The sequence below is a fragment of the Bos taurus genome, chromosome 11 (genome assembly GCF_002263795.3).
Source record: "Bos taurus isolate L1 Dominette 01449 registration number 42190680 breed Hereford chromosome 11, ARS-UCD2.0, whole genome shotgun sequence".
Lineage (NCBI taxonomy): Eukaryota > Metazoa > Chordata > Mammalia > Artiodactyla > Bovidae > Bos > Bos taurus.
The window spans coordinates 47,429,076-47,443,242 of record NC_037338.1 but is presented as its reverse complement, the minus strand read 5'-3'; the positions used below and the strand labels follow the sequence as shown (position 1 = coordinate 47,443,242).

Sequence of the window (14,167 nt, the reverse complement as noted above, 5' to 3'; positions counted from 1 at the left end):
AGGTCTCCTCCCCTCATCAGGTTTGTCCCTCCAGAGGTAGCTGGAACACAGTGCGTGTGCTCACTCAGTCGTGTCCAACTCTTTACAACCCTATGGACTATAGCCCACCAGACTCCATTGTCCATGGGACCTCCCAGGCAAGAATACTGGAGAGGGTTGCCATGCCCTCCTCCAGGGGATCTTTCCAACCCAGGAATTGAACCTATGTCTCCTACGTCTCCTGCATCAGCAGGCAGATTCTTTACCATTGAGCCACCAGGGAAGACCTTAGTCGGAACACTGGCTGTCTCCCATTCTAGACCAGTTCTTGCCCCCATCCTCACCTGCCATCCTTACAGCTTTCAATCTCCAAAATGTAGGCTGAGGAATTCTAGTTTTATCCAAAGTCCATCACTTACTGTATGTGTAATCTGACAGCTCCCTAAACTAATGTAGTATTTACAGTTCATCCCTCTCCCAACCCCAGTTCAGCATTTTCAGCAGGGCATCACCACAGTGCATTCAGAAAGCTTCCCTTCTCTCCCCAGGCTTTCTGCATCCACCCTATCACTGAACATCTATATCAGAAATGAAACCTGCCTCCTCCCTCACCCCCTGCATTTCAACAACAGTTGTGTACTCTCGATCTGTTTTTCAAGCTTCCTTTAAATCTTTTCATTCTTCTTCAGTCCCAGTGCCCTTGTTCTATGACATTAGAACATCTTAAAAAGACGTCCAGCCTACAAACCAAAACCAAACCAAAAAAAAAAAAAGACTAAAAAAAAAAATTAACAGAAAGCAAAACCCAAAACAAACAAACAAAAAAAGACTTCCTGCCTCTGGTTTCTTCCTTCCTCTACTCTTCTGACAGTTTTGTTTCTATAATTGAGATCTGATCAACTTCCAAAGCTCCCTGTGCCCACTGAATAAAGGCCACACTACTTGGTATCACACATAATCTGGCATAATCTAGGTTTCTAACTCTTTGAACAAAGTTCCTTTGTTAACTTGGCTCATATCTTTTTTTTCTTTATTTTTTTGTTGTCTCATGTCTTAAATGATTTCATATGTCCCCCAAATATCACTTCTAATGAATTTTCCTATCTTTAGAGAAACTATTTAAGTACTAATCACAATATTCAAGACTTTTGGAAAGAAAGAGCTGATATTACTAATTAAGTCTGGTATTTAGTTCCAGTGCAAAACCGAGAAAACTTGACTTTTTAATTAGCCTTCTCCTCAGTGAATGGCCAATCTCCCTTAGGTTATTTGGAAATCATAGAACCAATCTCCTGGCTCCCCCACAAGCAAGTACATAAGGGTCCCGGAGCCCTGGTTTGGCAACCACAGCTTTGAGCCTGTGCTCACATCATCCCAGCAGCTGAGACCTTCCTTGACACTTCATATTCAAGGGCTCACTCAGTTGACGTCTCCGTTCTCTTCGCTCTCAAACTCCTCTTATGTCGTTATCATCCATCTCAGTACAGTTAATTCTTTAACACTTGTAGCTCCCTCTTAGGCCTGGACTCAAGGACAGTCCACGTATCCATCCCCAGCACCCAATAGTGTGGAGCTCCTAATAAGATGCAGTAAATGTTCGTTGGATGAATAAATTTTGCTGGGGCAGATACTACTACTCACATAAAACAAAAAAGGAGCTGAGAAAGATGTGAAAAGATGCAACTTGGCTAAGGTCATGCACCTAAAAGAGATTTTGGACAGAACTGTGAAGTATAAATTTCGGGTTTTTTTTAAACTCTAATTCAACTAGTCTGTTAACTATATGTCTACATAAGTGGCAACTCCTATATTACTATAAGGTGCAGCTTTTATTCCCCCCAGAAATCTCATCAAAATGTCACACATCCTGTTACTGTTCTGATTATGCCCTTAACTGAGCAGAAATGCTCTTAGACCACAATGAATACCAATTTTAAAAAAGTTTGTTTGCTCTGACTTCCATCACCCAGAATCCCTGCCTATTATAATTAAGTTTATCAGAGTCTGATAAGTAAATGCTGAATTCTTTCATACAGTAACTTTGCCTGAATACATTTTCCATTTGAAACAGAAGTAGGTGACAGTAGAAAGTTCTATCGATTGAATGGTTTCTACGTTAACAACTGCTTATTTTAAAATTGCGTATTTCCTTTCATAGGAAAAAAAAACAGTCACAATATTAAAAATGTGATTGGGTTAAATCTGCTTTTTTTTTTTATGTAACAAAGAATCCTCTGCCTAAAATATATGCTCTCACTCAAGGAAGCCTATATTCTTGTTGAAAAACAAACGTATTAATTGGACTTTACTTCGTAGTCCTCACCTACTAAGTAAATCTTCAGATCAAACTTCCTTTATTTAAACCTGTCACAAGACTAGTCATGCCCCCAATACAAACAAATATAGTGCCAAAAATTACTAACTATATAACTCTGACATATCAGCTAAGCCTTACAGAAATCCAGTGTAAGTTTTCAATAGCATAAACCAAGTGAGAGCAGCAGATATCTGTTTCCAATTAGAATTAAACATTTTCAAAGCATTTTGTCTGCTTTATTCCATGAAATCTTTTAAATAAAATGGTTATTGACAAATAGAACAGCGTGGAAAACATTAAAACAATGGTTTTTAAACTTTTTATTTTGTATTGGGATATAGCCAATTAACTGGAGGAGGAAATGGCAACCCACTCCAGTATTCTTGCTGGAGAATCCCATGGACAAAGGAGCCTGGCAGGCTACAGTCCAAAGGGTTGCAGAGTCCAACGTGGCTGAAGTAATTTAGCACACAGCCAATTAACAATAGTGTGTTAGTTTTAGGTGAACAGTGAAGGCACTCAGACATCCATATACATGTATCCATTCTCCTACAAACACCCCATCCAGGCTGCCACATAACACTGAACAGAATTCCATGTGCTATACAGTAGGTCCTTGTTGCTTATCCATTTTAAATATAGCAGTGTGTACATGTCCATCCCAAATTCCCTAACTACCCCTTCCCCCCAGGCAACCATAATAAGTTTGTTCTCTTAAGTCTGTAAGTCTCTTTCTGAAAAACTTAAAAAAAATTTCCCCCTCTCACACTTAGTTCTAAAATCTACCAGCTTTACTTCCTGCATTTTAAAATGTTTTGTAATAGAAATATACAATCAGCTATCTTACCAAAAAAAAAAAAAACAAAAAAACTCGATGGAGTTTCCAGACAGTATTTATGGAATGAAGGACCATGCGGAAGCCACAGCTTACAGCAGGTGATAAAGACAGGTCACCTTCTGCGCCCAGGAGTGTGAATACAGAACAGTTTCCTCTACCCTGTCAATCTCAAAGCCAGAGTCCAGATGTCAATTACACTAAAAAGACAATTATAGACAGGAAGGATAATCTATTATTCACCAAGTATATTTACTTTGGCTTATAGCCTGCCTTGAAAGTTATGCACAAATTCTTCTTTCAGTGTGATTCTTAATCAACTTTAAAAGTCTGGGATCTTATGGTTGCCAAGGGGACGGGATAGTTAGGGAGTTTGGGATGGACATGTACATAGTCCTATATTTTAAATGGCAAGCAACAAGGACCTACTGTATAGTACATGGAACTCTGCTCAGTATTATGTGGCAGCTGGATGGGAGGAGAGTTTGGAGGCGAATGGATACATGGTATCTATGATAAGGTTCCTTTGCTGTACACCTGAAACTGTCACAACATTATTAATGGACTAGACCCCAATACAAATTAAAAAGTTTTAAATAAGTGGAAAAAAAAAAGTCTGGGGTCAGAAAAGTGAACAGATAACTGAGTTTCCTTTCAACTCTGTATCCTATAATTCTATTATTCAATGGTCATTTTAGTTGAAAAAAAAAGGCTTGATTATGAATTTGAAAATCTGAGGAAGACTAGATTTCTAAACCATTGATTCAGATCAGATCAGCTTGTAAAGGATAGAGAGGAGAAAGAAATACAGAGGAATTAAATCATCTTATATTTGGGAAGTGTTTTCCTGTTTCAACTCATTAAATCCAAAAATTCCAGTTTACAGATGCACAAATTAAAGAAGCATGAGAGATGAAATGAATGTCAAATGTAGTGACTCTTTTGTTAGAGGGGAATCAGAGGCAAAAGGAACATAATACTTTAAAAATTGGTGTGATAGCTAAAACTAGTGCTTTACAACTTCCAAGGTTGTCAGATGTCAATCTGAGGATGCTCAACCCATCACAAGAATGCCAAATGACATCTTGCAGTTTGCTTTTTGTGCTGAAGTCAGAAAACTGGTAACTCATCATTTAACGCCAACGTGCATGCACAAAACTGAACAGTGAGGTGAGATTTTGACTTTCTTCCCAACACTCTGAAATGACCGTCTCATTTAAATTTCAACTAAATGTAATATTTACCAGAAGAACCGCTGACAACAAGACTGCTACAAGAAAAACAAGTTCATTTTAGCTACTTTTTAAAGGGAAAAAAAAATAGTTTATTCACTCATTTACATGTCTGAGATGCAGAGTAAGCATTCAGATTGAAAATTCCATCACAAGAAAATAAAAATTCCATCAAGAGAAAAAAAAAAAAGAATGAGCAAGTTGCATTCTGCTTCTTGGGAGACAAAATACAACCTGTAAAAACAAAGATCTCAATTTCCCACCTCCTACTTTTAAAAGTTTTGCAAAGACTATGGCTCTTCACAGTTATCTGAAATAAACACTTGGTTAATCCAAATTTGTTCCCCTAATCTTCCTTCTTTAAATAAACAGGATATTGGTTTATTATTATAGAACTGATATTCTTTTTTTTTTTTTTCCACTTTTTTCTGTAGCGCACTTAAAAAAAGTTTTTTACAAACTACATATTTATCTCTTGCTGATTCTACCAATTTACTTACTCAAGGTTTCTCAAACTTTCCATACTATTTAAGCTACTAGGCAGACACCTAAACCCCAGCCCATATTATCCTAACCAATTCTGTTTGCCAGGATCTCTTATTCTCTGGCAGGCAAAACTCCTCTCTTTTCACTCTTTTTCTTTCTGAGAAAGAAGCAGTTCTGCTTGCCAACTACCTTCGCCTCCTCTCCTATTCCTTTCTTTTCCAACCTGTCTATATAAGCTCGCACTCTCTGAATATATAAAGAAGATCAGCAATCCCAACAGGTTTAACAGTGAGGGACTGAGGAAGTGGGGCCAAAAAGGATGAATCTTTTCTTTGGGGGTTGCGGGGAGCAGGGAGCTGTGTAGCGTGGCTTTAAGGATCTCAGTTCCCCAGCCAGGGACTGAACCTATGCCCCCAGCAATGGAAGCTCAGAGTCCTAACCACTGAACCACTAGGGAATTCCCAAAAATGATGACTCTTTAACCCCTTCTCTAAGTATGCTTGCTTGCTTGGTAAGTCACTTCAGTTATCCAATTCTTTGCAACCCTATGGACTGTAGCCTGCGAGGCTCCTCTGTCCATGGGATTTTCCAGGCAAGAATACTAGAGTGGGTTGTCACTCCTGACCCAGGGATTGAATCCTCTCTTACATCCACCTGCGTTGGCAGGTAGGATCTTTAGCACTACCTTCATCTTCTCAGTCCTCACCCTATGCCTCCTGTACAACCTGGCCAGCTGTACCTGTCTCCTTTGCCAACTTATCTCTCCAAAACATAAAGGGCATTTCCTGAAGTTTTTATCACAAGCTCCTCTTTGCACAGTTTCAACCATTTACCCTGACATCTCTCCATCTGCAGGCACTGTTCCTACTTAATGTCTCCCTCTAGACTTCCTGCCAGCACTACCAAGTCACCATGTCCAACACCAACCCAGTTACCTTTTCCTCTCTGCTCCCCTTAATCTTTCCACTTTCCACCTGTGCTCTACTCCCTAGCCATCCCATCTGCATCTTTAGCTGGTGGTGCCAAGAGAGGAGGAATCAATTTATTTGCCAAGAAACAAGGTTCCACCTGCAATCTAACTCTACCCACTCTGTTCTCTATCCACTGGACAGTGTACCTCTCATGGGCACTGCTATAACATGCTCCTTTTGGTTTCCACACCTCAAGTTTTTTTACTGTACACAGTAATGCCGGAGAAATAGTCCCTAAGCACAAACTTAGATCAGGCCTGGCATTTGACACAACACTTCTCAAACTGTAGTGCGTGAGGGACTTTCCTGATGGTTTAGTGGTTAAGACTCCTCACTTTCATTGCAGGGGGCACGGGTTTGATCCCTGGTTGGGGAACTAAGGGAGCTTCCCAGGTAGCGTTAGCGGTAAAGAACCCACCTACCAATGCAGGTAGACGTAACAACACAGGTTCGATTCCTGGGTTGGGAAAATCCCCTGAGGAGGAAATGGCAACTCCCTCCAGTATTCTGGCCTGGAGAATCCCATGGACAGAGGAGCCTGGCAGGCTACGATACACAGGATCACAGAGTCAGACACGACTGAAGTGACTTAGCATGCACCCATTCAGGGAACTAAGATCCTACATGCCAAGGGGTGCAGCCAAAAACAAACAAACTGCAGTGTGCATGTGAATTGCATGCTGATTTTCTTAAAATGCAGATACTCATTCAGTGGGTCTCAGCAGTGCCTGATTCTGGATTTCTAACATTTCCAGGTGTTGATGATGTTACTAGCATATGGCTGTATATATACAACATGGCTGCAACCTATTTTTCTAGGCTTATCGTCTACCCCTCCCTGCCCAGCACATATGTATGTATGTTTGTAACTCTTTCGTACCTACAGGTCACTCACATGCACACATACACACAGATGCATACAAACAAAAATAATGCGTGTGTGTATGCACTCAGTTGTGTCCAGCTCTTTGAGGCCCTGTGGACTGCAGCCTATCAGGCTTCTCTGTCCGTGGAATTTTCCAGGCAAAAATACTGGAGTGGGTTGCCATGCCCTCCTCCAGGGGATCTTCCGGACCCAGGGATCAAACCCGAGTCTCTTGCATCTCCTGCACTGGCAGGCACTTTCTTTACCACTAGCACCACCTGGGAAGCCCTCCCTAAACACACAGTTTCTGTGCCCCTGGCTGTTTCCTCAAGTCCAGCCTCTGCTCATCACATTTCTACCCACTTTTGAGGAAGCAACTCATTCTGCCAGAGTGTTTTCTTGTCTTCTTTCCTACCTCACCCCAGTACCACTCACTGAACACCACAAGAAACATGGGACACTGATAGCACTTAATTTGCATGGCTTCTGCCCTGTAATGTCATTACAGGTCATCTTATTTAATCCTCACTGCTGGACTGCACCTCTTCCTGGAGGACAGGGGCTATCTGCCTAACCTCTGTAACCCCAGGGCATCATGGGGGGGCCTTTTAAGCACCAATAAATACCTGCTCCAGTGGATCTGTATTTTAGGAAAAATGAAACATACTACTCCACTTCATGTAACTCACTTTGGGCAAGTGCTTCAGAAGTTTAAGATAAATAAAAACATTCTTTCTGGATAGCTAACTAATTCATTAGCAAAACCTCTGAAAATTCTGTCAAATGTTTGGCATTTTAAAATCATCTACATATAAACATTCAAAGGGTGTTTCTAAAATTTTAGTACTTCCCAGGTGATGCTAGTGGTAAAGAACCCACCTACTAAGGTGGGTCGGGAAGATCCCCTGGAGGAGAGTATGGCAACCCACTCCAGTACTCTTGCCTGGAGAATGCCATGGACAGAGGAGCCTGCCGAGCTACCGTCCACAGGGTTGCAGAGTCTGACACGACTGAAGTGACTTAGAGCCCTCACCCAGGCATATAGATCAAAGCGCTGATATTTAACTGAAAAATTAAAACTAATTTGTCATAATCTAGTCATTACTACATTTAAACTTAAAATGCTTTCTAATTCAGTAACCCTCTCTGGTTTAATTTACCTAATGCTGCTGTTATCATTCCATCCATTAAATGGGATCTCACTTTCTCCTCGGGTGTGCTAAAGTTAGTCATCTGCGAAATAATTTACCATTAAAATGCCTCACATGTGCCCAGCCATGAAAAGTGCTTTAAAACATGTATTTTGAAGAAACGTTTTTAAGGAGATGAAACAACTCAACCAAAACAGCCCTATATTAAATGTTTATATACTAAACCCTCTAAATATCAAAGAACTGCCGAAATTCAAACAAACAAACCATAGCTTCTGAACTTTAGTGTGTTCAAGAATTGTCTGCAGTGCGTATTAAATGTGCAGATTCCAGTTTCTTACCTTGAGGAAGTCTAATCCAGTCAATCTGGAATGGGATTTAGAAAACTGTACAGTCAACTAGCATCCCCGGGCGGTTCTAATGCAGGTGTTCCACAGATCTCAATTAGAGAAATACTGACCTCAACCCTGGTGCGTGGGCACTACAGGGATGTATTTAAAGAAAAATGTTGAAATCTCTTTATGAAGTTCTTTCCCCAAACAGCTGTCACACTAGCACAGACATAAGGTAATTCATTAAAAAAAAAAACGATGAGGAGTGCTGTAAGTTGCTTGGGGTAGGAGTAAAGCTCGAAAGCAATTAAAGAAGGAAAGTAACGTTTCTTTCCCACTTCTTACTCCGTTCTCCTAGCATCCTCCAGGTACCTTCGAGGATGCTGCTCGCACCAGGGAACTACAACTGGGCGCCAGGGAGCAGAGTGAGGCCCTTCTCTGGTCCAGGGGATGGGCAGGCGGCCCCGCTCTCTCCCCCAGGTCGTCATCAGTGGTCCTCTGCCAGCTAGAAGTCGCGGCGGAGGGGGGACCGCGGGCCCCGGAACCTCCGCGGCGCACGCGCATAAACAAGTCGCCTCCAGGGGTCAGCGATCCCGGTGCTCTACCCGCGCCCCTTACCTGCCGCACGGCCGAATATCGGGCTCCTCTTCCGGCTCCGGCTCCGGCTCCCGCGCCTCCTGCTCGCCTGCAGCCGCCGGCAGCGCCTCGGAGTCCTCCACCGTCACTTCGGCTGCAATCACGGCTCCCGTCGCCGGCACCCGCGTAGCCGAGGTGGGAGCCGCCGCGGCCCCAAGGCCGAACGCCGCCTCCGCTGTCGGTGCGAGGAGGTCAGAGGTGCGCCGCGCGGTCACTGTCCCAGCCACGAGCCCCAGCAGCAGCGGCAGTAGCAGCGTCCGTGCCAGCGACCCCGGGCCGGTGGCGCGCTCCATCAGCGGCCCGCCCCGCGAGCCGGCATGGAGGTGTAGCCGCCGGCGCCCGCCTCTCCCGCAGTTCAGAATCCCCGACTAAGGCGAGGACGCTCTAGGGACTCCGCCGCCGCCTAGATGGTCAGGAAGTCCAGCAGCTTTCCCTTGGCCACGTCTTAGCCCGGCCTCCGCCAGCGCCACCTGAGTGACAGCCTCCTCTGGACATCGCCCATTGAGCGAGCTTTCCGCGCATCTGCTCGCTGATTGGCTGCAGACTCTGCCACTCTGGGTACCGACGCTAGTCTTGTTGGAGCAGGTGGGCTCTCCCGGGTTGTCAACAGCAAAGCTGCCAATCAAATTGTATTGCCTTTAGCCCGAGGCCCGCCCTCTTCCGGACGCGCTTACCAATGAGAAACGACTCTCCAGGCAGCATTTTTACCTGATTGGTTGATTTGGCAGTACCCAGAACACCATTCCCCAGAGAAGATTGGCCATTGTGCTGATTGGCCTCGCCCCTCAAAGCGAGGCGCTAGAGAATACTTGAAGATCATTGGTGAAACTGGATGTCCCTCAAAAGTCTGAGATAATTTCCTCTTGATTGGTTGGAAGCAGCACTTACTACGTGGCGGATTCTGACTGCGGAGAGGATAGTCCCAAGTGAAAGGAAGAGTGAAAGGCGAGTCCCTGGTGGTGGGGAGGCGACCGATCTTCAAGGAGTTACCGCTGTAAAGCCTGGTCCGTTTGGAAAGCCAAAAGAAGAGCGGGAAAAATAAGTGACCGCACAAAACATGTAGTTCCTGAAGGTGAAAGGGGTAACGTGAGTTGGATAGAAGATCCATCCACTGGGCTGGGAATTACTGCTTGTTTAAAGATGCTGATTTCTTCGGTGACCTACAGCAATCTAGTCTATCCGACACGCCCCTTCCTTGTTAGAAAGGAGAAGGAGCACAGGCCTGGTGCACTTACGTCATTTGTCTGCAGTCACATAAGTAGTTATTTACAGAACCATGACTTTTCATCCAAGCCTTCTGATCTTGGTCTGCCATGCTTTGTAGTTCACTAACAGGGCAAGAAAGAGATAAAACCACAAAAGGCCAAACTGGAGATTTGAATGTTTGGCCAAGGCATAAGAACTTTTCACGCAGCAGTTCCGGACACCCTGAAGATTCCTGACCAGATGAGTGAAGTGATAAGAGTTGTGGTTTAGAAACAACCCAACTGCTGTGAATTCCTCAGCAGTGTTTTCAAAAGAGCATTAAAGATGAGACCAGTTGTGTGGCTATATGTGAGAGGCTATGTCCCCATCAAAATTTTGAAGATCTTAATTTTTTTAAGCTACTGGCATACAGACATGCTCTTAATTTCTTCAGTCCAAAAGCAAAACCCTCCACTTCCCTTTCCACAGTCAACTATATTTCATAGTTGCTCAATACAGGAAGAACTCTAAAGTGTCTTCGATTCCTCTCGTCCCCTTGTCAAACACACTACTTTTGTTGCCACAACTCCACCAAACTGCTCATGCTGTGGCCGCCATTGCTAAATTCAAAAGACGATTATCCTCTTCATTTTATCATCTATATAATAAACCCAGACAGAGGATGAATGGTTGGATGGCATCACTGATTCAATGGAAATGAACTTGGGCAAACTCTGGGTGATGGTGAGGGACAGGGAGGCCTGAACTGCTGCAGTCCATGGAGTTGCAAAGAGTCAGAGAGGACTTGGCAATGGAACAAACAACAATAGCTAACCCTGTACATCAGTCTTTCCTGTATAAAACACTTAACTGGTTTTCCAGCTTCCACATGGGCCAAATCATAGCCCTCATTACCACCTCATTTTAACTTAATCTCCTTAAAAGATTTCTCTCCAAATAAGGTTACATTCGGGGGGTACTAGGGTCAGGACTTAAACGCGTGAATTTCAAAGGAGACACAATTCAGCCCATAACACCCAGATACTCATGAGACTAGTTCTCTCATTTCTTTCAGGGCTCTGTTACCTTCCCAGTAAAGCTTCTCCTGACCCTTTTTAAAATTGAACCCCCTACCCCACCTCAATTCCTAAACTACTCCCCTGCTTTATTTTTCTCTTTAATAAAATCTTTTTGGTTCAGTCACTCAGTCCTGTCTGATTCTTTGGGACCCCGTGGACTGCAGTACATCAGGCTTCCCTGTCCATTATCTCCCAAGTTTGTTCAAACTCATGTTCATTGAGTCAATGATGCAATAATTTGCATATTTATTGTCTATCCCCCTCCACGCCTACATAAATTCCATTAGCATTTACACATTGATATGTTCAAAGAGCCTAAAACAATGCAAAGTATTTAGTAAGTGTTTAATAAATATTTGTTGAATAAATGAAAATCTGAGGACAGAGCAAAATGGATAAATGGAAGAGATTGTAGTTGCTGTAGATAGAAGGGAGTGATTAAGGAAGCAAGAACCCAAAGTATCTGGAGAAAACAGAGACTGTTGTGCCTTCCATGTTGAAAGTAGAGATTAGAAAGTACCCCAAAAAGAAATTATTTTGAAATGAGAAAATAGATGAGAGAGCTCAAACTAGTTAATCACTTTCTACTCAACTAAACAGATCAGATCTCCTAAGTGAGAGAATATAAGAGATAATATGAGGAAAGTGTCAGAAAATTAATGTGAGATGAGAAATGATTGTTGACTACTTGTATTGCCCATTTGAAATTGCCCTGTGCTATGTGCCCAGTCATGTCCAACTCTTGGTGACCCCATGGACAGTAGCCCTCCAGGTTTCTCTGTCCATGGCATTTTCCAGGCAAGAATCCTGGAGAAGGGTTGCCATTTTCTTCTCCATGGGATCTTCCATATCTAGGGATCGGCCTGCATCTCTTGTGTATCCTGCATTGGCAAACAGATCCTTTACCACCAAGCCACCTGGGAAGTCTGCATTTGAAATTAGCTTGTGTATATATTTTAGTGGATTTAGTCTTCATAGATCTGTGACTTTTTCAAAAGATGATCATGGCTTGAACAATAACAATCTGAGCTAATGAATCAGAAAGCTGCTTGCCATTTGTAAATTACATGGAAGGTTTTTATTATTGTTATTATTCATTTACTATGCAGGGAGGACCATGTGTCCACCTGTATGTAATGGGAATAAAGATGTGAACAAAATAGGCCTGGTCCCTGCCCTTCTGAAGCTTAACAATTATCTAGTTAGGGAGACAGACACTATTTTAGTAATATATTTATATTATTAAAACCAAGATAAGTGCTATGATGGAAAGGGAACAGGCAGGAGAGCACAGTGGTTAGGAGAGTCAAGCTTTATACTCAAGGGAAAAAACATGCAAGAAGTTCCATTTTGGAAAAAGAAGATAAGTCCTGAGTCATGGTCAGCTGAATGGGATAAAAAATTACTGGAAGGGAAAAGAGTATGTGCCAGTTTTAACAGCGTGCAGAGTCACAGTGACTACACAGTAGCTCTGGAATCTGAATCAGTGAGACCGGCTGGGGCCTTGGACTCTTTAATGCAGTGCTGCAATGCTTGACCTGGCACATCTCTCCTCGAGCGGCAAAATATAAAGAAACTGTGTGAGATTAAAAATAACTACATGCATGTGCATGCATGTACAGTTGGGGCAAATTATGGCCCCCCAAATACAAAGAGACCAAAAAACCCAACTGTCACTTTTGAAGAGCCTGGAGCAAAAACAAGGTTGATCCCTGGGTTGGGAAGATCCCCTGGAAGAGGAAATGGCAACCAACTCTAGTATTCTTGCCTGGGAAATCCCATGGACAGAGGAGCCTGGTGGGCTACAGTCCATGGGGTCACACAAGAGTTGGACATGACTTAGCGACTAGACAATAGCAAAACTAAAATAAGTAACAATAGTACAAGAGGTGTGTGCTTAGTGTGTCCTGTCTCTTTGCTACCAGTCAAGAATACTGGAATGGGTTGCCATTTCCTCCTCTAGGGGATCTTCCTGACCCAAGGATCAAACCATCATCTTCTATGACTCCTATATTGACAGATTCTTTTACCACTGAGCCACTGGGGAAGCCCACAGCTTGAAAGGTGGGAGTAGGTAAATGCAGTGAAAGCAGCCTAACACTGAACTTCCCAGGTGGTTCAGTGGTGGAAAATCTAAGTGCCAGTGCAGGGGACACGGATTCGCAATCCCTGGTCTGGGAAGATTCCACATGTCCCACAGCAACTAAGCCTGTGCACCACAACTACTGAAGCCTGAGCACCCTAGAGCCCGTGCATAAGATAAGCCACTGCAACAAGGAATTCACACACAGCAAATAGAGCAGTCCCTGCTCGCTGCAACTCGAGAAAGCCCTAGTACAGCAATGAAGACCCAGCACAGCCAAAAATGAACAAATAAAATTTTTTAATAAGCAGTCAAACATCTTTGCATTATCTGGGAAAATAAAGTACTAACTTAGTTATACTGCATTAGGTCAAGGATGCATGTTATAGTCTTAGGGTAATCACTTAAAGAATGATATTAATACAAAGGTGATATAACTAATAGGAGGAAATGTAATAATAAAAATCTGTGATTTGTTCAAAGTGGGCAAGAAAAGAGGAAAAAGAGGACAAGAAACAGGTGGGACAGGTAGAGATTAACAACAGTAAGTGGTAGCTATAAATGCCAGTATATCAGTATTGACATTAAGCATGTATGGCATAAGAACTGTTATAATACAAAGCTTATCTGCCTGGATAAAAGATAAGAGACATATCTGTAAGGTGTACATGCAGAAGTTATATATGCAAACAATAGCAAAAAGAAATCTGATGTGATCATAATTAGATCTGGAACAGTTAATTTTTAAAATGACTTTAACATTTTAAAAATAGATTCTACTTTTTTATTGTATGATGATTTTATTTTTTATTGGAATATCATCGATTTACAATGTTGTGCTAGTTTCTGTTGTTCAACATCATGAATCAACCATGCTGCTGCTGCTTCTGCTGCTAAGTCGCTTCAGTCGTGTCTGACTCTGTGCAACCCCATAGACGGCAGCCCACCAGGCTCCCCTGTCCCTGGGATTCTCCAGGCAAGAACACTGGAGTGGGTTGCCATTTCCTTCTCCAATG

General features: G+C 42.8%; 1 protein-coding gene across 1 annotated transcript in view; it reads right to left on the bottom strand.

The window, feature by feature from the left end:
* EIF2AK3 (eukaryotic translation initiation factor 2 alpha kinase 3) overlaps nucleotides 1–9,290 on the bottom strand; it is an 81,789-nt gene extending 72,499 nt beyond the window's left edge. Inside the window, exon 1 of the mRNA NM_001098086.2 lies at nucleotides 8,787–9,290. Within this exon, the coding sequence (NP_001091555.1) occupies nucleotides 8,787–9,097 (311 nt within the window). The 5' untranslated portion in view covers nucleotides 9,098–9,290. The remainder of the gene's footprint in view (nucleotides 1–8,786) is intronic.
* Nucleotides 9,291–14,167: the final 4,877 nt, after the last annotated feature.